Below are 27,390 nucleotides of genomic sequence, written 5' to 3'. Positions count from 1 at the left end.
AGCACCTTCATAATTCATTGCCACAAAAATATTCTCCAGTCAGGTAAGCCCTGTACCAAAGTTTCTTTTATATATCTGCCATTTTTTAGGACCCCAGCCCACCCTGCCCTCTTTTGCCAATACTCTCAGTTATCCTTGGAATTCTAAGAAGCAAAGCACTCTTTTCCAGTTACTGCTGGGAAACAAAGTTCAATGTTGCAGCTCCTCCTATTAACTACTCATTTTTTCTTTTCCAAAACAACACGTTAATCCAAAAGTAAACAGTTACTTCGTGGTAAGTTGAGAAACTCATAACCAGGAATTCTGTACACTCCTCTTTCTATCAGTATTTTCAGATTGGGGATATGTGCACATGTGGTCACAAACACACCCACATAGAGATAGAAAACATTGGGAGGCGGTACTACACATGGACCCTGAACTGTTTTCTTCTAACTGCAAGATATGAAGAAATCTCAGGACCTCTCTTTCTAGAGTGTTTTTTCCCTTCTCTGTGCCTGGTTCAGCCCAGGTCAGGGCAAGCTGCCAATCTAACAGGACAATCGAGTCCCATCACATATTATCCCTCAGCATTTCCCGATAATAGCAGTTTGATTTTCCCAAAGAAGTGATGGTGTGCTGGCAGTGGTGAGAGTATTGATCCCAGCCTTTAGGATCAAAAGGAAATTCAGTGCTTCATCCTCTCTAGTTCTAGAATCTGTTTGACTTAGTCCTGTGGGACTTGGGTGTGTGAATCATCTTAGGGTTTCTGGCACTTGTGTCTTTAATCACTAGTTAGTTGCCTAAAAGTACCTGAACATACGACTCTCACCTCAGCCATTCCTCTTCTCAAACAGACTTCTAACAGCATTTCTTCCCAACATTGCTTTAGTCATTACACAGACTTCACACTAACAGTTTCCTCTTTCCCACCCTCAATTTTCTCTTTGTACAGTTTCCTTACTTCATAAGATAGAAAAATATATCTGAACAGAGGCTCAGCAATGTATTTCATTTCCTCCATATCAGTGCTTCTCCCCTATGGTAAGGTACAGAATGGCATATATGAATGACGAGAAATCCTAAATTTAGTTTATCCCATTAAACTCAAGAAATGGTTCATCTTCACTGGTCATTTTGTTGAAGTTACAACACTTACTGGGTGTTCAAATGGCTGCAACCATTTTAAGTTTAGGAAAACAGGCATGGCAGGGGATAGATACTCTTTTCCCTGGGTCATAAACTGAGCAAGTAACAGCAAAAAATTGACTTTATCCTCTTGAGCTCCACTGGCATGCAGTTACCTCAACAGAACATCACTCTGATTTATTACAGAGCACCTTGAGGAAGACCTTAATTCCTGCTTTTCTGGGATGAAGGACTTAAGGAAATATGACTTTTATTTAACTACTATATATAAAATAATTCAGTTCAGTTGCTCAGTCGTGTCCTACTCTTTGTGACCCCCTGAATCACAGCACGCCAGGCCTCCCTGTCCATCACCAACTCCCGGAGTTCACTCAAACTCATGTCCATCGAGTTGGAGATGCCATCCAGCCATCTCATTCTCTAATTAACTCTATACAAATTCAAAAATGTTGTGCAACTTTTTAAAATTCTGTGAACATAAAAAGTAACTCAGTAGTGGGTTGAGATCTGCTATATATTTTTATTTATTTATTTTTTTTGATAATTTATTTTTTATTGGAGGCAAATTATTTTACAATATTATATTGGTTGGTTTTGCCATACATTGACATGAATTCGCCCCTAGATCTGCTATATATTTTTAATACTAAGATAAAATATTAACTGAAATTATACCAGGCACATTTTGGCAGTTAGTATAAATCCAGCATTGATAAGCCACATGCCAGAAGATGTTTGCTTCCATAGCACAGGAGAAAATGAGTGAACAAGGGCCTGTATCCAAACTAATCAACTTTGCTTTGATTTTTGTTATCTGATTGGTTTTGGCATTTTTGATTGCCTGTGGTTAGGAACTTCTGTTAACACTAGCAGATGTGTCCTACTGTAGGCTCACCATCTGTTCTGCCTTATGAGGTTGGCCTGGGATGGGCTTTTGTCACCTCCTGTTTATCAGTTGTTCTCTGATGTGCCCCTCTTAGATCGTGAGGAGGGAGTTATCTGGTCAGGTGGCCTGATCTGACCTAAGCAGGCAGGGGAGAACAAGTCGGTTTTTCCACCCACTCTTTTATCAGTTGGTGGGCAATGGCTAACTTGGGGGGCAACCAGAATGGGACAGCCCCACTGTGTTGCTGATTAGATGGGTTGTTTCTCCTCAGGACTGTGGCCACCTCATCACGACTGAACCAGGCAGCTGCTTCTAGTTCTCTCAAGTTCACCTGGAGCTGAAAGACATAAGGAAAAACAGGATATAAAGTTAGGAGCTACTTAGAGTACAGTGGTCAAGGGTGAGAAAATGTTCCAAAACTGAGCAATCTTAGAAGATGGTATCTGGATTCTATTCACTGGGAGATAATTCTAGATAATGTCCAGAAGCAAAATAACCATAATTAAGGGAAGAGAGTTAAGTATATTTTTTAAATATTAAAACACACACACACACATGAAAAAAAATCATGGAAGCTCAAATAGTAAAGTATTAAGAGTGGGTTGGGGATTTCCTAACAGTCTAGTGGTTAGGACTTTGCGCTTTCACTGTTGTGGCCCAAGTTCAATGCTTGGTCGGGAAACTAAGATCCTGCAAGCCATGCAGTGAAGCCAAAAAAAACCAAGTGGTTAACACTGAATGTAAGTTATGAATAATATAGTTTCTTTTTGTGGACTAAATGATTATATAACTAAAAAGGAAAGATAAATGCTACTCTTCTTTAAAAGGTAAATGTAAATGATAGTCAAAAGCACATCTTCCTTGCAGGAAGCAAAATAATGCAAACTGCATCCACAGTTTATTACAGAAACTGAGATAGGTTAGATATTATTGTATAGAAACCAAAGCACACAATAGGCAGACTTTGGCAAATAGGGAACACAACACAATCTGTTAAGACTTATGAAAGAGCAAGATGAGGTTGGATAAGACATCATCTAAGTCCCTTTCAGTCAGAAGTTCCTGTGATTTTATATTATTAGTCCCTAACATCCTGACTGACTTGAGCTATAAGACCAATTCTGAAATCAGTCATTAAATTTTATGTATTTATTGTGTGCCTACTCAGTGTAAAACATTGTTAATTTCCTGATGATGAAAGGTAAATTGTCTCATGATTGAGATATCTGTACAAGGAAGAATGGTGCTCATGTTGACATTCCTAATTTTTATGGTGAATTTGTTTATAAGATTGTAAATTCCTTAAAGGTATAAATCATATCTTATACATCTTTGTATAATCTAGACAGTGCTGGACTAGGCAGGTGCTTAGTAACTATGGACCAGCTTGGATGAGGCAAAGGATATGTCATAAGGAAAGCATCAGAACTTACCTCTGTCTGCCCTGGTTTCACAGTTGCATGACAAGCAATCATGAGTGTGCTGTTAGGAAAGGGCCAATGCTGGGATGCAGAGTAATGCAGTCTGTCCACCTCCAGTCCCACCTCTTCTGCAATTTCTCGTCGGACGGTCTCTTCTAGACTTTCACCTATAAGTACTTAGATTAATTCAGGACAGCCCTGTAGCAGGAAGGGTGATGCAGATGCCCCTTTTTGAAAGGAGCATAAAAGTGACTTCAGAGTCAAGGAAATACTCTTGGGAAAGGCCTAAATCTCTGAGTCTTTGCACTAGGAATCAAATCTGGAGTTGGGTATCGAACTGCCAGTTCTTGAACCTGCTATGTTCATTACACAAAATAAGAGTCGGAAAGGCTACTGCTGTCCTCAGCTTTTTAATAAAATTCGAATGCCACATGTCACCATTTGCCGATTTTACTGCAATGGGCTGAGGAAAAAACAGCCTGTAAATAAATATTAAATTTTAGTTAATAGAATATTAATATGTATGCTGAAATATTTAGGAGGAAGTATATTAATGTCTGTAATCTATGCATCAAAATAAGATGGATTAATGGATGGATGGAAGAATGAACAGATTTGTGATAATATAAGCATAGTAATTATCGAATTTAGGTAGTGAGTATATGGGTGTTTATTTACAGTATAAATCTTCCAACTATGCTTATATTTGAAAATTTGCCTATAAAATATTGGAAAATTATAGTGCCAGAAGGTAGTTTTCTTGATATAATAGGAGAAAATATGCTTGAGATTCCAAGTACTCTGGCAATAAGAATAAATATGTAACTATTGAACATTCCTGGTGGTCCAGTGGTCGAGAATTCACCTGCCAATGCACGAGACATGGGTTCAATTCCTGGTTTGAGAAGATTCCGCATGCTGTGGGGCAAGTAAGTGCCACAGCTACTAAGCCTGCACTCTAGAGCCTGCAAGCTGCAACTACCAAGCCCATCTGCCACAACTACTGAGCCCATGTGCCCTAGAGTCCTGTTCTGCAACAAGAGAAGCCACCTCAATGAGAAGCCCGTCCACCACAAGTAGAGAAAGCTGGAGTACAGCAATGGAGACCCAGTGCAGCCAAAAAAAAAAATATATATATATATATATATTATTGATAAGCTTTCATTTCCTTCAGTGTCATCTGTATATGCCTAAATTCCTTACCTATATCACAAAAACCTGCCAAGGCAGAATACATTCCCTTAGGAAAGGAACTCTGGCGGACAAGCAGGCATCGAGTTCCATCTGACACCAGAGTGATCACCACAGGTGCCACCTAGGAAAAGGGGATGGAAACTTAGACACCAGGGCTTTAGGGCTGTTAATGAAACCAAGTAACGGGTAACTAAGGAGAGCCTTTTGGCTTGGATTATTGTCCTTTTAAAGCAGCGCTTACCTGTGGATAATAGATGATGTTATTGGAAGGGCACACACGCTTGCTACCAGACACATTCTTCTTGGTGGGCTGCCCACTTCTGCTGCAGAACTGATGAGCATCATGCCAACGGAGAAGAGCCTGAGCCTAGGAATACAAAGATGGACTTGGTACCGTTTGGAGAGGATGTGGGTTTCATCTGTAATGGTGCTGGGGCTACTAATATTTAGAACAACTCAAAGGGACGTGCCATTCCCTTTCCAGCTCACCTACTTTAAATGGTTATTAATTATTTAAACTTTAAAGGAACCTCTCTGAACATAGTCCTCTATCATTTTAAGTATGAATTTTAAAAAAGCATATTTTAAATGTATTATGAATTATTTAAAAAATAAAGTATCATAATAAACACCCATGTACTTATGACACAGCTTAAAAAGAAAACATTTTCTGTATAATTAAATGGCAACCCACTCCAGTATTCTTACCTGGAGAATTACATGGACAGAAGAGCCAGGCGGGCTGCAGTCCATGGGGTCGCAAAGAACTGGACCAGACTGGGTGACTGAACAACAACAACAAAACACCTCAATATGTACTCCTCAATGAGTTTGGAATTTTTTTGCAAATAAAAAATGTTTAGAGATAGCTCTTTAACTTGAATGGACAATCCAATATTATATAACAACTGAATTGGGAAAAGAATATAGATATATATGTGTGTATATATATATCTGAATCACTTTGCTGTACCACTGAAACTGACACAACAGTATTAATCAGCTATGCTGTACTGTGCTATGCTAAGTCATTGCAGTCGTGTCCGTCTCTTTGCAACCCTAGGGACCATAGCCTGCCAGGCTCCTGTGTCCATGGGATTCTCCAGGCAAGAATAGTTGAGTGGGTTGCCATGCCCTCCTCCAGGGGATCTTCCTGACCCAGGGATTGAGCCCGAGTCTCTTATGTCTTCTGCATCAGTAGGTGGGTTCTTTATCACTAGTGCCACCTGGGAAGCCCAATTAAATGGACAGTCAAAGCCATTTCAGCAAGTGAAATCCAAAGATGGAGAATAAGTCATTAGGGCAATGTCGAGTAGCTTCTCACCATATATATGTCATGCTATGGGTCATTAAAAATGTTTATAAGGCCTATAGATCACAGTGCCATACATCTATACACCTTTAGGAGAAAACGGTACTGACAAAAACAGGGTAAAAGAAGAAGAAACACAGTGTCCTTTCTCCAAAGTCTATGATCTGCAAAAAAGAAATCAAATCTTTCCCATATACACTGCTGCTGCTGCTGCTGCTAAGTCACTTCAGTCGTGTCCGACTCTGTGTGACCCCATAGACGGAAGCCCACCAGGCTCCCCCTTCCCTGGGATTCTCCAGGCAAGAACACTGGAGTGGGTTGCCATTTCCTTCTCCAAAGTGTGAAAGTGAAAAGTGAAAGTAAAGTCGCTCAGTCGTGTCTGACCCCTAGCGACCCCATGGACTGCAGCCTACCAGGCTCCTCCATCCATGGGATTTTCTAGGCAAGAGTACTGGAGTGGCTTGCCATTGCCTTCTCCGCCCATATACACTACTTCACTAAATTTCCTACAGAACCAAGAAATCAACCTACCGTGGACAGCAAGGAGGCATCCTTCACATTCAGCTCAAAGAGAGCCTTTGTCAGCTTAATGAAAGACCCCTGGAGGGCTGTCTCCATTTCAGCTTTCTGTAAGGAAGCTAAAATATTAGAAAAGAGAATGAAATGAAACAAATGTCAGACTTTACCTCGGGGACCCTGTCTAGTATATCTTGTTAGAAGTGTTTCCCAAACTCACCTAGTAAGACTCAACTAGGAAGAATAAAATATTCAAGTTCTCAAGCCCCTACCTGGAGATTCTGAATAGCAGATGAGTGAGACCCAGAAATCTTTTTTTTTTAATTTTATTTTAACAAGCACCAGGATATTCTTATATTCGGGCAGATTTGGGAAACATTAGAGCATAGTGTTTCCAAAGATCCTCTTCGGTGCAATAAGGACATTTGCACTAGCCACACACTATCCCTGGAAAAAAGATGAAATGGGACCTTTGAGCCCTATCTAAACCTCATTCCAGCATCATTGTATTCACGGCTGATACCCTGAAACAGAGACGGAAGGCTAGATAAGGGCCGCAAACTCTAGCAAACCAGTTTCCAAAAGCAAGTCTGAAGACCCAGAGCTACTCCAGGGTAATGTGTTTATTCGCCTGCATTGATAAGAGGAATAAGAATAATGTCATGAATTTTAAAACATTTCTTTCTTCTTCTTAAGATACATAAAATACATGAAGGTACAGAGAATAATAGAATAAACATCTGTGTACCACCATGTAGTTGAGAGAGCATTAAAAAATGTCCTTTTATGTAATGATGATAGTAGATGGTCGTATTTTTTAATGTTCTTACTTAAGAAATGCTTATGATTGGATGGTTTCATCAACTCAGTGGACGTGAGTCTGAGCAAACTCCAGGATATAGTAAAGAACAGGGAAGCCTGGCATATTGCAGTTGTAGGAGAGTCGCAGAGTCAGACACAACTTAGCGACTAAACAACAACTTATAAACTAAAATTGTTTTTTTTTTCTTAACATGTTCTTTGAAATTTTATTGTGTGGCATCCCAAAGCCTAAGAACCACGGGGAAGTGTCCATCAGGAATAATGTGATGTACCATTTATGGAACAAGAGCTATTTAGACCTAGATCCAGAGCAAACCATGCTTCTTGCTGTTCTGAGCATCCAATTAGTACGGAATCTTCTAGTATTTGTGAGTCTTGTCCAAAGTTACCCAGGAGCCTTTCCAACTCTAAGAAATACAAAAGGAGAAAGGGGAAAAAAAACACAGGGTTTTAATTAAACCACAATTAGAGCCATACTAGACTTATTAGAAACCATCTACTTCAACTTGAAGTAGGCACACCTGGAAGTAGTCACTGCCCTGCATGCTAATTAGCTGTGTAATTTTGACCTAATCACTTAGCCTCTGTTGACCTCCATCATCAATCTGAAGAGTTTAAAGGAATTCTTTCTGTGTAATCCTGTATTACTCTATGATTATATCACGAAAGGGGCATATCCCCTAGTTTTAAAGACACATCATAGTTAACTTACTAAAGCACTGAAGAAAAAAAAAAAGTGTCATACTTAAAATGGTAGACCAAAGCAGTTCTACAATTTCATCTCCAGATTATGCTGCTTTTATGGGCCAGGGTAGACTCCTCATCTGAGATCCTGGTCGGTAAAGACAAGTGATGTATTGGGAGAAAATCTGTTCTGTGCATGAAAGATTCATATTTATTTGTTCATAATACAAGATTACATTGCTAATCTCTAAATAATGTTTAGTGCCTCCTGATAAACATCCTCATATACTTATGTACTGCCAAAAACTATCAAAGTATTCCAACATATGCAGTGCATAATCTTGCCCTGGCAATGTATTTAGAAGTTGGCATATAGTGACACAGGGGCTTCCCAGGTGGCACAAGTGATAAAGAATCTGCCTGCAATGCAGGAGATGTGGGTTTGATCCCTGTATCGGGAAGATCCCCTGGAGAAAGAAGTGGCAACCCACTCCAATATTCTTGCCTGGAAAATCCCATGGACAGAGGAGCCTGGTGAGCTACAGTCCATGGGGTCACAAAAGAGTTGGGCAAAACTCAGTGACTAAACAACAACATATAGTGATATCACATAAAACTGAAAGGTAGCATCTTGAATGCCAATTCCCAATGGCTTAGATATCTCTAGTTACATACCTTAAAAGCAAATTATATTATATGTATTTATTAATGTATCAATAATTATATAATATGTAATTATATGTAAAATTATATATTTATATAAAACATTACATTCAAAGCAAATTAATTTTAATTCATGTTTAGCTTTGACCCTTCTAAGGAGAAATTAAGTCATGATGCAAATCTTAAACAGTTTGTGCACACATGCTGAGTCTCTTCAGTCATGTCTGACTCTTTGTGACCCTCTGGACTGTAGCCCGCAAGGCTCCTCTGTCCATGGGATTCTCCAGGCAAGAATATAGGAGTGGGTTGCTGTGCCCTCCTGCAGGGGATCTTCCTGACCCAGGGATTGAACCTGGATATCCTACATTGGTAGGCATGTTCTTTACCACTGAGCAACCTGGGAGGCCCATACCATTGCCAAAAAATATCCAACTGGGCAATTCAGTTTATATAATAAATAATTAATTGGGCAAAGCATTTGGAAAAAAATCTGAAATCTAAAGTTGGAGGATTCTTCTCAGGGATTTAACGTGGACTGAATTCTGTTCAGTGGCCACAGGCTGGTCCACTTTGCTGGTCTACTTTGGGCTTACCTAATAGGCTATACTGGGGGGCCAGGTATTGATGTTCTGATTTCTGAAGCAAAGGAGCCAAGTTATGAAAGAGGTAAAATGCTCCTGTCTGCTGGGCTTTTTTACATGCATCATCATCTTCTTTCAGTTCAAATAAATACCTGTGTTTTGGAAATAATCAAACCATTACAAAACCATACTTAGTTTCCTGTACAACGTTCATCTTTGAGAATTATGTCCCTGCATTGCTCTCCTACCACAGTTATTTCTTTTTATTTATTTACATACTAATTTGCTTTGAAAAAGAATATGACTCTGGGAGATCATTCCCTCCTTTGTCCTACTGTATACCTTGCCCATACTTCTGTGACTGCACTTACATGGTTCTATTTGTTAATCTATCTGTCTCCTCTAAGAATGCAATCTTCTTAAGGGCAGGCATGCAATCTTCTTTTAGTTATGTATCTCAAGTAATCAGCATATTGAATGGCTCAATTCAATAAATATTTATGACTTGAACTTCAACAGTAATAAATATTTACTGAATTGAACCTCAAGGTACTCTGCGGATATGCTGTGAGGCAAGAATTTACATGCAGTGGAGTGAAAGAAAACAAGTACAGTGATAAAACATCAACCACAGAGTACCTGGAGATGGGAGCAAACATATACCTTCAGAAACCCCTTTTCAACCTAGGGATGATAAAATAAAATTTTTATCTTCAATGCAGTCTTATTTCAAGCATCTATTCTCCCAAGTGGATACCATTAGCTCCTTATCTCTACTGAAGGGACCACTGATGAAAGTGAAGCCATATTTGACATTTATTTAATAAGTGTAATATTTTCAGTAGCCAGAATTAAACTGTATGAAAAAAAGCATCCTATAATTAATTTCTCAAAAAAAAGAAAAGGAATGGAGTAAGTTCTATACCTTCATTAAAGATGACCTGAGTCTATCCTTTCAAGAGCCTCAGGAATCAGGACAAGGTCTGTGTGATTTGGGGAGGGCTGAATGTAGACTCCCCTTCTGGGGCCTTGGGGATAATGATTTTTGTTTTGTTTCAGTTTTTTTGTTTTGTTTGTTAGTTTGCTTTGCCATATGGCTTGCAGGATGTCAATTCCCCAGCCAGGGATTGAACCTGGGCCATAGCAGCATAAGCCCATGATCCTAACCACTAAGCCTCCAGGGAACTCCCAGCATAATGATTTTGACTGTTGAAATCTCTAAAACAGACTCTCAGGTACATAGTACATTTTGTCACTTAAAGTGGGAAATACAGTTTACAAATATTTTCTGTAGAATCTGGGAGCTTTTGTAACACCAGTAGCATTAGCTCCACATGAAACTACAAAGTAAAATGATAAACATGCCCCAGTGGTATCTTTAGAAACCTATTTTTGACTGTATGATAAAAGCGATTGCAATGAGCTCTTTGTAAACAGAAGACAAAAGGAACCTGAGATTTTAATACTCAAGATATTTTTATAGTTATTGTAAGTGACTGTAATCTCCTGGGACAAAGACTCTGTATGTCAAAGGAGAGACAGGTGCCACTCAGACATTACCAAATTTTAATATAAACAACAGAACAACACTGGTGCCTTTGTAAAAAAGCAGTAAGAGTTGTACAACCTGTGCTTTACCCTGATGACCATAAAAAGCAAAACATCTACAGAAATAACCGGGTTAAGGTCTTAAACCCAGGGCCTCAATGCAACTGGGACTGAGATCCAAAAACTTATATTCTTCTTGATTGGAACACGTTTTTTAGAAATGCATTTTCTTGTTGTACACCTGAAACATTGTAAATTAACTATATTTCAATAAAAAATAAGCTATAAGGATATATTGTACAGCACAGGGAATATAGCCAACATTTTATAATAAGTTTAAATGGAGAGAGAGAGGACTGGGCTTGAATGCCGCGAGAACAATTTGAGAGAACTGGGGAGAGCAAAGCAGACTGTGGGATAGCTTCCCCACGAAAAGGTGGAAAGCTCTAACCTAAGACTTGGCCAGCCCCGCTCACAGAATAAAGGACTGAGCAGAGCGAGCCGGCTGCGGTCGGCCTATCCCCCATCCCCCGCCGAGACAGGCAGGGAGGTCAACCAGAGCTGGAGGGGGCAACCGTGGCCCCAGAAAGACATCTGATACAAACTGCAGGCAGGCTTGTTGCTAATCAGGACTTCTTGGGCTCGGGCAGGTCGATATCCGCCTGAGAAGGTGCACCGGTTGTACACCCAGAAAACTGAGTGGTGGGGACTGGGGAGGCGATAAGTCGCAGAGACCGCACTCGCCAAACACCTGGTCGCCTGAGCTGCTCAGACAGGGGAAGGCACAAAACGCAGGCCCAACCAAGTCTGCGCCTTTGTGGAGTACCTGAGAACCTGAACTTGAGCCGCTCAGACCTGGGAAGTGCATACAACCCGGCGCCGGCCTCGGACAGTTCCCGGCAGAGCAACCTAGAGCCTGTGCAGTGTAGACTGGGACAGCATACGTGCTGTGAGCGGGGGCAAACCCAGTGTGGCCGAGACGCTGCGAGCACTCCCCACAGACGCCAGAGATATTCGTCTGCAGCGTTCCTCCCTTCCCAGAACAGGACTGAACAACTGAGCCTTAAAAAGTGTCCACCCACCCCCTAGTATCAGGGCAGAAATTAGACACTGAAGAGATCAGCAAACAGAAGCTAAAACAGAGGGAACCACCTTGGAAATGACAGATAGAGACGGCTAGAGGCTACTCCAAGAATAAGACCAAAAACCAGAGGCAAGAGGCTTAAGCCCGAATCCTGAGAACACCAGAGAACTCCTGACTCCAGGGAACATTAATCGATAGGAGCTCATCAAACGTCTCCATACCTACACTAAAACCAAGCACCACCCAAGGGTCAACAAGTTCCAGAGCAAGACATACCAAGCAAATTCTCCAGTAACACAGGAAACTAGCCCTGAGCTTCAATATACAGGCTGCCCAAAGTCACTCCAAACCCACTGACATCTCATAACTCATTACTGGACCCTTCATTCCACTCCAGAGAGAACAAATCCAGCTGCACCCACCAGAACACCGACACAAGCTTCCCTAACCAGGGAACCTTGACAAGTCACCTGTACAACCCCACACACAGCGAGGAAACTACATAATAAAGAGAACTCCACAAACGGCCAGAAGAGGGAAAGGCCACCCCAAGCAAAGCAATATAAGCAAGATGAAGAGGCAGAGAAATACCCAGCAAGTAAAGGAACAAGATAAATGCCCACCAACACAAACAAAAGAGGAAGATATAGGGAATCTACCTGATAAAGAATTTCGAATTTTGGTGGTGAAAATGATTCAAAATCTTGAAAGCAAAATGGAGTTACAGATAAATAACCTGGAGAAAAGGATTGAGAAGATGGAAGAAAGGTTTAATAAAGACTTAGAGGAAATAAAAAAGAGTCAATATACAATGAATAATGCAATAGATGAGATCAGAAACACTCTGGAGGGAACAAACAGTAGAATAACAGAGGCAGAAGACAGGATAAGCGAGCTAGAAGATAGAATTGTAGAAATAAATGAAACAGAGAGGAAAAAAGAAAAACAAATTAAAAGAAATGAGAACAATATTAGAGACCTCTGGGACAATGTTAAACGCTCCAACATTCGAATCATAGGAATCCCAGAAGAAGAAGACAAAAAGAAAGACCATGAAAGAATACTTGAGGAGATAATAGTTGAAAACTTCCCTAAAATAGGGAAAGAAATAATCACCCAAGTCCAAGAAACCCAGAGAGTCCCCAACAGGATAAACCCAAGGCGAAATACTCCAAGACACATATTAATCAAATTAACAAAGATCAAACACAAAGAACAAATATTAAAAGCAGCAAGGGAAAAACAGCAAATAACACACAAGGGGATTCCCATAAGGATAACAGCCGATCTTTCAACAGAAACTCTTCAGGCCAGGAGGGAATGGCAAGACATACTTAAAGTGATGAAAGAAAATAACCTACAGCCCAGACTACTGTACCCAGCAAGGATCTCATTCAAATATGAAGGAGAAATCAAAAGCTTTACAGACAAGCAAAAGCTGAGAGAATTCAGCATTACCAAACCAGCTCTCCAACAAATGCTAAAGGATCTTTTCTAGACAGGAAACACAGAAAGGGTGTATAAACTCGAACCCAAAACAATAAAGAAAATGGCTACGGGATCATACTTATCAATAATTACCTTAAACGTAAATGGGTTGAATGCCCCAACCAAAAGACAAAGGCTGGCTGAATGGATACAAAAACAAGACCCCCATATATGTTGTCTGCAAGAGACCCACCTCAAAACGAGGGACACATACAGACTGAAAGTGAAGGGCTGGAAAAAGATATTCCATGCAAATAGAGACCAAAAGAAAGCAGGAGTAGCAATACTCATATCAGATAAAATAGACTTTAAAACAAAGGCTGTGAAAAGAGACAAAGAAGGAAACTACATAATGATCAAAGGATCAATCCAAGATGAAGATATAACAATTATAAATATTTATGCACCCAACATAGGAGCACCACAATATGTAAGACAATTACTAACAAGTATGAAAGGGGAAATTAACAATAATGCAATAATAGTAGGAGATTTTAATACCCCACTTACATCTATGGATAGATCAACTAAACAGAAAATTAACAAGGAAACACAAACTTTAAATGATACAATAGACCAGTTAGACCTAATAGATATCTATAGGACATTTCACCCCAAAACAATGAATTTCACCTTTTTCTCACGTGCACATGGAACCTTTTCCAGGATAGATCACATCCTGGGCCATAAATCTAGCCTTGGTAAATTCAAAAAAGTTGAAATCATTCCAAGCATCTTTTCTGACCACAATGCAGTAAGATTAGATCTCAATTACGGGAGAAAAACTATTAAAAATGCCAACATATGGAGGCTGAACAACACGCTGCTGAATAATGAACAAATCATAGAAGAAATCAAAAGAGAAATTAAAATATGCATAGAAATGAATGAAAATGAAAACAACCCAAAACCTCTGGGACACTGTAAAAGCAGTGCTAAGGGGGAAGTTCATAGCAATACAGGCACACATAAAGAAACAAGAAAAAAGTCAACTAAATAACCTAACTCTACATCTAAAGCAACTAGAAAAGGAAGAAATGAAGAACCCCAGGGTCAGTAGAAGGAAAGAAATTGTAAAAATTAGGGCAGAGATAAATGCAAAAGAAACAAAAGAGACCATAGCAAAAATCAACAAAGCCAAAAGCTGGTTCTTTGAGAAGGTAAATAAAATTGACAAACCACTAGCCAGACTTATCAAGAAACAAAGGGAGAAGAACCAAATCAATAAAATTAGAAATGAAAATGGAGAGATCACAACTGACAACACAGAAATACAAAGGATTATTAGAGAATACTATCAGCAATTATATGGCAATAAAATGAATAACCTGGAAGAAATGGACAAATTCCTAGAAAAGTACAACTTTCCAAAACTGAACCAGGAAGAAAGAGAAAATCTGAACAGACCCATCACAAGCATGGAACTAGAGGCTGTAATAAAAAATCTTCCAGCAAACAAAAGCCCAGGTCCAGATGGCTTCACGGCCGAATTCTACCAAAAATTTAGAGAAGAGCTAACACCTATTCTACTCAAACTCTTCCAGAAAATTGCTGAGGAAGGGAAACTTCCAAGCTCATTCTATGAGGCCACCATCACCCTAATTGCAAAACCTGGTAAAGACCCCACTAAAAAAGAAAACTACAGGCCAATATCACTGATGAACATAGATGCAAAAATCCTTAACAAAATTCTAGCAATCAGAATCCAACAACACATTAAGAAGATCATACATCATGACCAAGTGGGCTTTATCCCAGGAATGCAAGGATTCTTCAATATCCACAAATCAATCAATGTAATACACCACATTAACAAACTGAAAAATAAAAATCATATGATTATCTCAATAGATGCAGAGAAAGCCTTCGACAAAATTCAACATCCATTTATGATAAAAACCCTCCAGAAAGTGGGAATAGAAGGGACATACCTCAACATAATAAAAGCTATATATGACAAACCCACAGCAAACATTATCCTCAATGGTGAAAACATGAAAGCATTTCCCCTAAAGTCAGGAACAAGACAAGGGTGCCCACTCTCACCACTACTATTCAACATAGTTCTGGAAGTTTTGGCTACAGCAACCAGAGCAGAAAAAGACATAAAAGGAATACAAATTGGAAAAGAAGAAGTAAAACTTTCACTGTTCGCTGATGACATGATCCTCTACACAGAAAACCCTAGAGACTCTACCAGAAAACTACTAGAGCTAATCAATGATTACAGTAATGTTGCAGGATATAAAATCAACACAAAGAAATCCCTTGCATTCCTATACACTAATAATGAGAAAATAGAGAAATTAAGGAAACTATTCCATTCACTGTTGCAACGAAAAGAATTAAATACTTAGGAATATATCTACCTAAGGAAACAAAAGACTTGTACGTAGAAAACTATAAAACACTACTGAAAATAATCAAAGAGGACACTAATAGATGGAGAAATATACCATGTTCATGGATTGGAAGAATAAATATTGTAAAAATGAGTATACTACCCAAAGTAATTTATACATTCAATGCAATCCCTATCAAGCTACCAACGATATTTTTCACAGAACTAGAACAAATAATCTCACAATTTGTATGGAAATACAAAAAACCTCGAATAGCCAAAGCAATCTTGAGGAAGAAAAATGGAACTGGGGGAATTAACCTGCCGGACTTGAGGCTCTACTACAAAGCCACAGTCACCAAGACAGTATGGTACTGGCATAAAGACAGAAATATAGATCAATGGAAAAAAATAGAAAGCCCAGAGATAAATCCATGCATCTATGGCCACCTTATCTTTGACAAAGGAGGCAAGAATATAAAATGGAGAAAAGACAGTCTCTTTAACAAGTGGTGCTGGGAAAACTGGTCAGCCACTTGTAAAAGAATGAAACTAGAACACTTCCTAACACCATACACCAAAATAAACTCAAAATGGATTAGAGAGCTAAATGTAAGACCAGAAACTATAAAACTCCTAGAGGAGAACGTAGGCAAAACACTCTCCGACATAAATCACAGCAGGATCCTCCATGACCCACCTCCCAGAATATTGGAAATAAAAGCAAAAATAAACAAATGGGACCTAATTAAAATCAAAGTCTTCTGCACAGCAAAGGAAACTATAAGCAAGGTGAAAAGACAGCCTTCAGAATGGGAGAAAATAATAGCAAATGAAGCAACTGATAAAGGATTAATCTCCAAAATATACAAGCAGCTCCTTCAGCTCAATTCCAGAAAAATAAATGACCCAATCAAAAAATGGGCCAAAGAACTAAACAGACATTTCTCCAAAGAAGACATAAACATGGCCAACAAACACATGAAAAAATGCTCAACATCCCTCATAATCAGAGAAATGCAAATCAAAACCACAATGAGATACCATTTCACACCAGTCAGAATGGCTGCTATCCAAAAGTCTACATGCAATAAATGCTGGAGAGGATGTGGAGAGAAAGGAACCCTCTTACACTGTTGGTGGGAATGCAAACTAGTACAGCCACTATGGAGAACAGTGTGGAGATTCCTCAAAAAACTGGAAATAGAACTGCCATACGATCCAGCAATCTCACTCCTGGGCATACACACCGAGGAAACCAGAATTGAAAGAGACACATGTACTCCAATGTTCATTGCAGCACTGTTTATAATAGCCAGGACATGGAAGCAACCTAGATGTCCATCTGCAGACGAATGGATAAGAAAGCTTTGGTACATATACACAATGGAGTATTACTCAGCCATTAAAACGAATACATTTGAATCAGTTCTAATGAGGTGGATGAAACTGGAGCCTATTATACAGAGTGAAGTAAGCCAGAAAGAAAAACACCAATACAGTATACTAACGCATATATATGGAATTTAGAAAGATGCAAATGATAACCCTGTATACGAGACAGCAAAAGAGACACAGATGTATAGAACAGTCTTTGGGACTCTGTGGGAGAGGGTGAGGGTGGGATGATTTGGGAGAATGGCATTGAAACACGTATGTTGTCATATGTGAAACGAATCACTAGTTCAGGGTCGATGCATGTTATAGGATGCTCGGGGGGCATGCGGGGATGACCCAGAGGGAGGATAAAGGGAGGAGGGAGGTGGGAGGGGGGTTCAGGAGGGGGAACTTATGTAAACCCGGGGCGAATTCATGTCAATGTATGGCAAAACCAACAAATATAATATTGTAAAATAATTTGCCTCCAATAAAAAATTAATTACCAAAAAAAAAATAAAGTTCATATGGAAAAACAAACAAAAAAAGTACATGGTAAAAAGTTATAAATTTAAATACAGACAATTTGTGAATTTTACTTTTTTAAACAATGAAGCAAATTCTTTGTAAGTCATTAATTATTTGTATATGGGGAATATTTTGAATGGAAAAAAATGAATAAATACCAATTTGAGTAGCCTGATCTACTTATGAAAAGGAATCCTATAATCTATCAAATCATTTCAGTCTTAATATGCTTAAACATATAGCATATTTTAAGCATAATAATAGAAAAATATAGCATAAGAATAGCAACATTATAAACTTATTTAATAGTTCAGATTTTTTCAGCCAGATTATGGAATGTATTCAAAATAATAAGCTTTTTGGTTTATTGATATTAATTATGGGCGAAAGTGGCTATTTACTTATTCCTAAATTTGCCTTTACAGGCAGGAAAATTCTTTATTATAACATCTCAAAAAAAAAAAGTTTAAATGGCATATAACCTATAAAAATTTTGAATTATTGTGTTATACACCTGAAACATATTATAAATCAACTATGCCTCAATAATCAGTCACTTAAAAATGCATTTTCTCCTTTTAAGTATAATAGTATGGAAACCACAACACACTAAGATTAACAAACTTCAACTGTTGTTTTTTTGTTATAAAAGTTGAAAAATAGTCATTCTACTGAAATTAGAATATGTAGTTACCAATTTTTTAAAAAAGGGAAATCACTTAGAATCTCACACTCACAGATGATCACTGTTTATCCCTTGGAATTCTCCAAACTATGTATTAATATTATCCATTTATACATATACAATAAATTGTACAATAAATACTTTAGACTCCATCTACTAATTTGTAGCCTTTTTTTCTTAAACATGTTAACATTTTTCACACCATATTCTTTACTGACAGAATTTTATTTTTCTTATGATTTTTATTCATTTTCAATATATTTAATCACCTTAACACTTATTTTTTTAGACTATTCAGTAATTCTGTTATTCTCAGGGTTTCAGCCTGAGAACTGTAAATAACTCAAATGTCAATATCTAAAACAACTATTGCAATTTTGTTTTCTCACTCTTGCTCGTATAAGATTGTATATGTGTGTGCTTTTACATTTTGGACTGGGCACTCATGTATGGCAGAGCTTTCAACATGAAAAGCTCTGGTTGTGAGTGTATCCCTCCGGAGGGGTTTTACGCTTGCTTCTGCAGGTCTACAAATGCTACTTAAATTCTTTTCATAGGTTGGGAATTTGGAACTACACCACATAGATGGTGCAAATTTATATCTCAAAATTGTATGACAGCAAGCTAGTGGTTTCAAATTCACAGATTTTACATTTGCTCAGACTGATGACAAAGAAGTCCTTTTTCATCTTCCTGTACTGGTATAGGTACTTTTTTCCAGACTGCCTTTCACTAAGGTTTGTTCTTGGGGGAAGGAGTTTGGGAAGTGTAGTATGCAGGGAATGGAGTTACCTACCTTATTTTCAGCAACATTAATGAGCTATTATTCAATATAGGTTTAATTCTATCATAATGGCTGTATCATAATTTAATTTCTCCCTTACTGTTCATTCATCCATTCAACAATATTTCAGTGCCTACTATGTGCCAGATACTAGGGTTCTATGCATGAGAGGTACCTTAGTGGAAGTTCTTAAAAAAAGAACTTATATTTAAGTATCTCAGATACTTTAGATATTATTGGAAAGTTAGTTTAGAAATTCTCTAATTATAAATAATTTACATTGAACATCTTTACATGTAAATCTTAATCATACATCCTTAAGCCCCAATATAGAATTTTGAGATATTTATATTTTATAATTTTAATGGACCAAAGATAGAAAAATCAGAGCTCAGTCTGGTCAAAACTCACCGTGTTTTAGTGACATAGGTTGACAGCAGCCTATAGCACCAAAAAAATTTTCTCCTGCAAGCAGTTCCACAATACAGGGACATTGTCAGATCCTTGGGAGAAAAAGGAATTAAAAGAAAGAAAAAAAGCATGCAATTTGAAGTAATGAATCACCAAGAGGGTTATACTTTAAGCCAGAATAGGATCACTATTTAATATTAAGGAAAGATAAACTGAATAGAAGTCGTGATCTGGCTTCTAAATTACATCTCTACTGCTAACTAGCTGTGGGATGTGAACTTTTCAGTGTGTGAGTGCTCAGTTGCTCAGTCATGTCTGACTCTTTGAGACCCCATGCACTGTAGCCTGCCAAGCTCCTCTCTCCATGGAAGTTCCCAGGCAAGAATATTGAAATGGGTTGCCATTTCCTACTCCAGGGGATCTTCCTGGCCCAGGAATCGAACCCGAGTCTCCTGTGTCTCCTGCATTGGCAGGTGGATTCTTTACCACTGCACCACCTGGAAAGTCCCAACTTTTCAGTACCTCTTTCTTATCTACAAAATTAAAACCTGTTCTGCCTAGCTAATAGGTTGTGAGAAACAGATAACTGTCCACTAAAAACCTTGTGGTCCTCCTTCCATATTGTGGAACTCTTGCTGGGTGGTACTTGCCAAGCCAAGGCCTACATTTCTCTCCTCCTTTGTTTCTTTGATGGGACTAAAACTAGGTCTAAACAGTATAATGTTACTGAAAGTGATGTGTATCTCTTCTAGGCTGGCACAATTAAGTATGGGTTTGCCTTCTCCATCCTTTCCCCATCTGCCTGGATGACTTCAAAATGGCAGAGCCATTAGCTGGAGGAGCCTGGATCCCTGAATCACTACGTGGAGAAAACCCATCCACCAACCAAAGACCCCCCATCTTGAACTTGTTATTAGTAAGAAATAAGCTTCTACCACATTCCATCCTGTCGCTCAGTCGTATCCGACTCTTTGCGACCCCGTAGACTGTAGCCTACCAGGCTTCTCCGTCCATGGGATTCTCCAGGCAAGAATACTGGAGTGGGTTACCGTTTCCTTCTCCAGGGGATCTTACCGACCCAGGGATCAAACCCGGGTCTCCCGCATTGGAGGCAGACGCTTTAACCTCTGAGCCACCAGGGAAGCCCATATTAAGCCACTGAAATTCTGAATTTGGTTACAGCAGGTAGCATTACACTAATAGACCAAGTAAGCCTAGGATTGTCTCCAGACTAATGTAGCCAAATTTCTCAGAATATGTGAGAAACGAAGTCCCTTTGAAAATGAAGAAGAATCCTGTAGATAAAACAAATATAAAATCACAAGCATTAGGAAAATATTTCAAAAGGCAGCTATTCAAACCCACATGGATCTAAGATATTTCCTATTTTTTAGTCTTTTTGTGAGAGGAAAAATAACTCTATATCTTAAGCATCTATTCTGCAGAAAGGGACATCTTTTAAATTGTATATCAGTAAGTTTTTTATTCTCCATGAAAACTACAGTTCACGTTAGCAATAAAAAAGTAAAGAAATAAGAAAATCAGTATAGTTAAATAATCAAACACCTTTTTATTTATTTTTTAAATTTATCCAAACACCCTTTTAACTGTGCCCAAGGGAAGCAAGTTTTGACACTAAATCACTGCTGCTGTCTAAAGTTTAGGTCTACTTCTCAGTTGCATAATTATGAATCACTGATGACTAATCCTTGGACATCTTTGCCTATAATCTATATCCTAGCCAAGGGTAAAATATATTTAGTAAGCAACAGTCAACAAAATATTTATTGAGTACTGACTTTATGCAAACTTTCTGAGGGGACACAATAATGTACAGGATAAAAATCCTGCCCTCAAGGTACTCTTGCAGGAGAGAGCAAATATATAGCTTTCACAGAAGGCAGAATGTGATATGTGGGTTACAAAGTATTCCAAGAGAATATTAAAAGTATAGTCTCTATTTTAATAACCCAAAGACTGGTGTGATATCCTGGAGGAAATGAATTTAAAGTTAATATTTCTATCTCATGTACAACTCTGAGAATGTTATTGATATGATATTTTTAGAGGGAAAATTTGAAATATCTATCAAATGTGAAAGTAAGCGCCCTTCCCCTTCCACTTTTAAGAATTTATCCTAGGAAGAAAATTATGATAAAATGGAATAACACAGAGCTATAAAAACAAACAGATAAGAAGATAACAGTACAACAAAACATATGTAGTAACAGAGAAAGATATTCAGAATATATTATTAAGAAAAGCAAAGAGTAGTTGGTTGGTTTAGCATTATCTAATTAATTTGTAATGAAAAGGATATATACATATACAGGCTAGTGGAATTAATTAGATATGTTTTTTTTTTTATTTTAAAAATGACTAGAAATCCACATACCAAGCTATTAATGGTGACTAATTTGAGAGAGTGGTATGAAGATAGGGATTAAAAAGGGTACTCATAATTTTTACTTTTTGCATTTCAGCACTTAAAAGAGTTTTTTAACCATGTGTTCATATTTCTTCTACATTCCCAGGACTAACTTCACTGTGAAGCTTTCTACAGGCCACTGTTCCCAGTAACACTCCATCACATTCCCTGAGAGTCATGGGGAATTTCTTCGGTGAGTTCTTTGAATTCCTTTGGTGATACTGTAAGAGCTGTTTGTAGTTATGACTACCAGCTAATCTGTGTGACCCACTGTGCTTTGCTGCCTGATGTCTTGCCTAAATGTAATACCTACTAAATTAACCTTGGCCAACTGTGAATTTACATGGCCTGCTGACTCATAAGTTAATGATCTCAGAGCTGGTAAAAGACATAGTAAAGTTCCTCATGTAGTTTTAAAAAAGAATTGCTATTCAAGAGGAAGACATAATTTAACTGAGAATTGTACCTTCATTGGTAGTCATAAATCTGGTAAAGATGAAGACCTTTTCTAAATGGTTCCTTTTTATACATATAAAAAGCAGTGTAGACTACTTAAGCAGAGAAAATTATTTCCTTTAAATTCAACTTTAATTGTATTTTCCTCTTTCAAATATATAATTTAAATTAGCAAATTAATACAACTATATTACAGGACATACAGAAAACAGAATTGTGAGAGCACCCATATTATCAACACATTAATATAATTTATATACTAGTCTTTTGCACATATGTCGTTTACATATTTGTAATCAATAAACATTTTTTTCAATTTGCTTTCATGAAATGTCATAAGCAGTTTTCCATCTTTTTGTGTAAGTTTCATCTATTTTTGGCTGCGTAGTATTACACCAGACTTCCGTCCTTACTTGCTAAATATTCCCCTAATTTTAGACATTTCGTTCCGTTCCGTTCCGTCGCTCAGTCGTGTCCGACTCTATGCGACCCCGTGGACTGTAGCCTACCAGGCTTTTCCGTCCATGGGATTCTCCAGGCAAGAATACTGGAGTGGGTTACCGTTTCCTTCTCCAGGGGATCTTCCCAACCCAGGGATCGAACCCGGGTCTCCCGCATTGGAGGCAGACGCTTTAACCTCTGAGCCACCAGGGAAGCCCCCATTAGACATTTAGGTGGCTCTAATTTTAAATTACCAGAAATAAAAGACTACTAAATACCTCTGTGTTGATATTTTCTGATTACCTCTTTCAGGTAAGGTCCCCAGCATAGAACTACTGGGACAAAATTTGTTTTAAAATCATATGATTCTTCCTACTTTGCTACACTTACAAAGTTTGATAGCATCTGGTGGAAAAAAAGAGAACTTTTATATTTCTTTGATCACTATTGAGATTCAAAGTGTTTTCAGACTTAATAATACTAGCTCCCCTTTTGTAAAGTGTCAGTTTGATTTCCTGTGCTTAGTTATTTATTGTGCCTTTACTCTACCCTTGCCCATTCTAATTTTTAAAGTATTATAGGATATTTACAGTATTTTCCACAATATGATCCTTAAAATGCATTGTAGGAACCACTGGTGTACTGCTTTTCTCTGGGAAATTGTCATTCAGACTGAACCTCAGCACACACACAAAAAAAGACTCTTTAACAGTCAAGAGGCTATGTGAGATTACTTTTTGGATAGAAATATAATTTCTGATGGCCCTATATTATTTATAAATCTAATGCAGGAAAAATTTGCTACTGCTTTTCTGAAATGGTTTGTGATTTCCACTTTTGGGATCTTTGGTGTGATGTATTATTCAAAATGTATTGACCCAAGGACTCACACATGGTAAACATACTGGTCTACAGCTAGAAAACATGCTGCGTATGAAACACATCCAGTTGCTCAATTGCCCCATTAGGAACAGGATAGTTGTTTTTGTTTGAATTGGCAACTATTATTATACTTTATGCCAAATCACGCACTGGAGATAAAAATTCACTAGTCACAAGATTAGTCTTAGAAGAAAATATTAGCACCCTTATTTTACTTTAGATGACAAGCTCAGGCCTGCCTTCTGTTTTGTTTACAGTGCAAATGCATATCTCCTCCAAAGCAAGAAAGGGACAGGGAAGTAAGACTTGGACTGGAGAGACTCAAACTTTTTTCCTGGCTCTCCCACTGACTGAATTTGTGACCTGGAGTTGTCACCTAACTTGTTGGGCAGTTTGGTTTCTGTCTCATCTTTCACAGGGGAAGGAAAGGGAGAAAAGAGATCTAAAGTGTATTATTACTATGTCAGATTTTGACATACCTAATGCTCAGATCTAATAGACTATAAAATCCTTAAGGGCTGGGATTGCATCTCCCTATCTACAGCATCTAGCACAGTCCCTATCACAGAAAAACACACAATATACTGAATGAAAAAATGAATTTATTCCATTTTATAAGAGAGGAAGATAAAACTTTGAGAGGTTAACCAATCTGAGATACAATCTAGAGAGCAATAGATGAAAACTCAGGGCTATCTGGCTCCAAAGGTCATGTTTTGATGAGAAATACATGAGGAAGCACCTTCCAACATTCATGGACTATTTAAGTTTTTAAAAGTATAATTTTTTAAAAGTACTTTTAAAAGTAACTTTTTAAAGACTGATACAGATGAAAGTTAATATTATTTTGACTAAAAACTATTAAATAATGATGAGGCAAGGCCCTTAAGCAGAACAATTTCTCTGAACCTCCTATAATAAACGATTCATATATGTTTCTCATCCTGTTCATCTTAACAGAAGAAAGATTCATTTAGAAAGCACTATAGCATGGCAAAAAAATCCACCTCTAATCTCTGTGATTACTTCTATTAAGAAGAGGCCAGGTTCAGGAGTGTTTTCAGGGGGTCTGACTTTTGATGATTGTGGACCTCAGTGGGATGGGAAACACGCAGAACTGAGGAGCCACTGGGAAACACATTTCAAGATCTCAATGACCAGCTATGTGGTTGGCTTTTTAAAAAATAAATGTTCCTCCATTAATTCAAAATAATTCAGACAATGCAGAGAAGTTAACAAATTCCATTTTTAAACGACTCTCCAAAAAAGTATCAGAAAATCATTAGCTGGAGTTAATCTGATAGCTCCAATAATTTATGATGCATAACTGTGGTTTCTGCAAGAAGGAAGAGAGTCTGATGGATTACTTTTTTCAAGTTCTGGTTCTGTCTCTTCATAAAATCTTTCTTCCACTTAGAATCTGAATATGTTTCTCTTCCACTGTACTTACTCTGAATTCTCTTAGGGGTGCCTTCCTAGGCCTCAAGAATCCGTACAACCAGGGAACTCCAAGTCTTCCTGGGAAGTTGGACTCTTTCCTCACAGGATGATTGCTGCCTTTGACAACTTCCTAGAATGCTCCTTGAGATGCACTCTGGGAAATGTAGTTCAATCCTCATGCCTGCTTGCTAAGCTCTCCAAAGTTAACCATGATTGTTAAAAGCATGCTTCTGCCACACTTCCCAGAATCCTCTTAGAGATGCATTCTGGAAATTGTAGTTCAATCCCCAGGCATGCTGCTATGCCCTCAAACTACATAGTCAACCATGGTGGTCAAAAGCATGATCTTCTAAGATCTAAATTCATTACCAGGAGGACAACTTCAGTAGTTCTAGCATTAGATCCGTGAAAGTGGAAGTGTTAGTCGCTCAGTCCAACTCTTTGTGACCCCATGGACTGTAGCCCGCCAGGCTCGTCTGTCCATGGAATTTTCCAGGCAAGAATACTGGAGTGGGTAGCCATTCCCTTCTCTGGGTAATCTTCCCAACCCATTGTAGGAAGATTCTTTACTGTCTGAACCAACAGGGAAGCCCATTAGATCCATTTTTCAATAAAAAATATAGTCTTTACAGCCATCCTTCTACACAGAACGGGGCTTTCCTGGTGACTCAGATGGTAAATGAAAATTTCTGTCTCTGTGTAAGTTACATTCTAGAGAAAGAAACAAGTAAATACATAGTGTATCAAGTAGTTATAAATGTCAGGGAGAAAAATAAAGCAAGAGAAAAAGACAGAGGATTTTGCTGTTTTATATATCAGCCTCATTGTTAAGGTGTCATTTGAGCAAAGACCATGAAGGAACTGAGGAAGGAAGCCAAGTGAATATTTATGGGAAGAGAGTTGTAGACAGAAAAAAAATTATCAGATGCCAAGACCCTAGTGGGGAAGTGTGCCTGGCAGCTTTGAGGAAAGCCTAGGACAAAGCATGGTGGTCAGAGATGAGATTAAAGGGTAGCCAAGCACCAGATCACATAGCACATAGTCTTACAGTTCTTATAGAACTATTGTAATGCCTTTGACTTTTACTCTGAAAGGATGGGATGTTACGGAAGAGTTTGAACAGGAGAGTGAGATGATTTGACTTACATTTAAAAAAAAAATCACTCTATGTGCGATTAGACTGTAGGGGATAATAAAAGTTATTAAATCTTTAATGTCATTGTTAATATGTACCAGGTTACCTGGGAAAGAAGAGTAGTAGTTCTAGTAGTTGACCAATTATTTCTTTTGGACCTTACTATTAGCACATAAACCTAAGCTTCTTATCAGATTGATTCATTAGCCTTAAGGAAGGCACAGAAAATTTGAGGGAAACAAGATATAAAGTCAGTGAATTTCAAAGGAATGAGGAAGCATGCTTAGAGAAAGTTAGGGCTCTGATAAGTTTTTAAAATCAAAAACTATATTTTTTAGCAATTAAGTGTTAAGTGCTATAATAAAAAATAGTGCCGTGGTCTCAATGTTTCCATTCCCCAACCCCCTGATGAAATCCTGATGCCCATTGTTAAACTTTTATGTGAGGCCTTTGGGCGGTGATTAGGTCATGTGGTTTGAGCCATTATGCTCAAAGACATGGATGCTCTCATATAACAGGCTTGAGAAAACTTCCTTGCCCCTTTCACCACAAGACACAGCAAGTAATCTGCAATTTGCAAAAGGGTCTTACATGAACCTGACCATGCTCCACCCTAATCTTAAAACCACAGCTCTAGCTCCAGAACTGAGAGAAATAAGTTTCTGGTTTTTTGCAAGCCTCCCAGTCTGTGGTATTCCGTTATAGCAGCCAAAACAGACTAAGACAAATAACTAACATTAATTGTTTACTGTAGTCAAGGCACTATTCAAAGTATTTTACATATTTATCATTAATCCTTGCATCCTAAATGATATACATTATTATTTACACTTTATAGATGAGAAAACAGAGGCTTAGAAAAGTTAAATACCTTGTCCATATTTATACAGCTAGTCAGTAGAAGGGCTGGATTTTAACTCAAGCCTATCTGACTCTAGACAAACCTTGTGCCTTTGACTATCATAATGTACTATAGACCTGGATTAAGTCTGACTGGGTATGAGGAAGGGAAACTCAATAAAAATATTGGAAAACATTGGAATGATAGACATAATCTCCTGTTCATAGACTGGAAGACTTAATTTTGTTGAGATGGCAATATTCTTCTAATTGATCTACAGATATAGTGCATCCATATCAAATCACAGGTAGCTT

General features: G+C 38.1%; 2 protein-coding genes across 4 annotated transcripts in view; one reads left to right on the top strand and one right to left on the bottom strand.

The window, feature by feature from the left end:
- ECD (ecdysoneless cell cycle regulator) overlaps positions 1–4,545 on the top strand; it is a 33,618-nt gene extending 29,073 nt beyond the window's left edge. Inside the window, exon 15 of the mRNA XM_088841999.1 lies at positions 4,278–4,545. Coding sequence (XP_088698125.1) covers positions 4,278–4,339 — 62 coding nt within the window. The 3' untranslated portion in view covers positions 4,340–4,545. The remainder of the gene's footprint in view (positions 1–4,277) is intronic.
- On the bottom strand, positions 136–25,213 carry NUDT13 (nudix hydrolase 13). 3 transcript variants are annotated; one of them, XM_055425480.2, is made up of 9 exons: positions 25,111–25,170; positions 19,454–19,545; positions 9,220–9,359; positions 7,552–7,686; positions 6,473–6,579; positions 4,871–4,996; positions 4,639–4,750; positions 3,448–3,611; positions 136–2,351 (listed from the first exon to the last, which is right to left on the bottom strand). In XM_055425480.2, exons 2-9 carry the CDS (start codon positions 19,534–19,536, stop codon positions 2,151–2,153), a joined length of 1,068 nt encoding a protein of 355 aa, XP_055281455.1. In that variant the 5' UTR covers positions 19,537–19,545; positions 25,111–25,170; the 3' UTR covers positions 136–2,150. The 3 variants fall into 3 exon arrangements, with proteins under 3 accessions (XP_055281455.1, XP_055281457.1, XP_055281456.1); XM_055425481.2 differs by having other exon boundaries at positions 141–2,351; positions 3,448–3,602; positions 25,111–25,207; XM_055425482.2 differs by lacking the exon at positions 9,220–9,359 and having other exon boundaries at positions 25,111–25,213.
- Between the last annotated feature and the right edge of the window lie 2,177 nt (positions 25,214–27,390).

The sequence above is a fragment of the Moschus berezovskii genome, chromosome 12, assembly GCF_049115385.1.
Source record: "Moschus berezovskii isolate FMDL1 chromosome 12, NW_MosBer_1.0, whole genome shotgun sequence".
Lineage (NCBI taxonomy): Eukaryota > Metazoa > Chordata > Mammalia > Artiodactyla > Moschidae > Moschus > Moschus berezovskii.
This window is presented reverse-complemented; position numbering and strand designations above follow the sequence as displayed.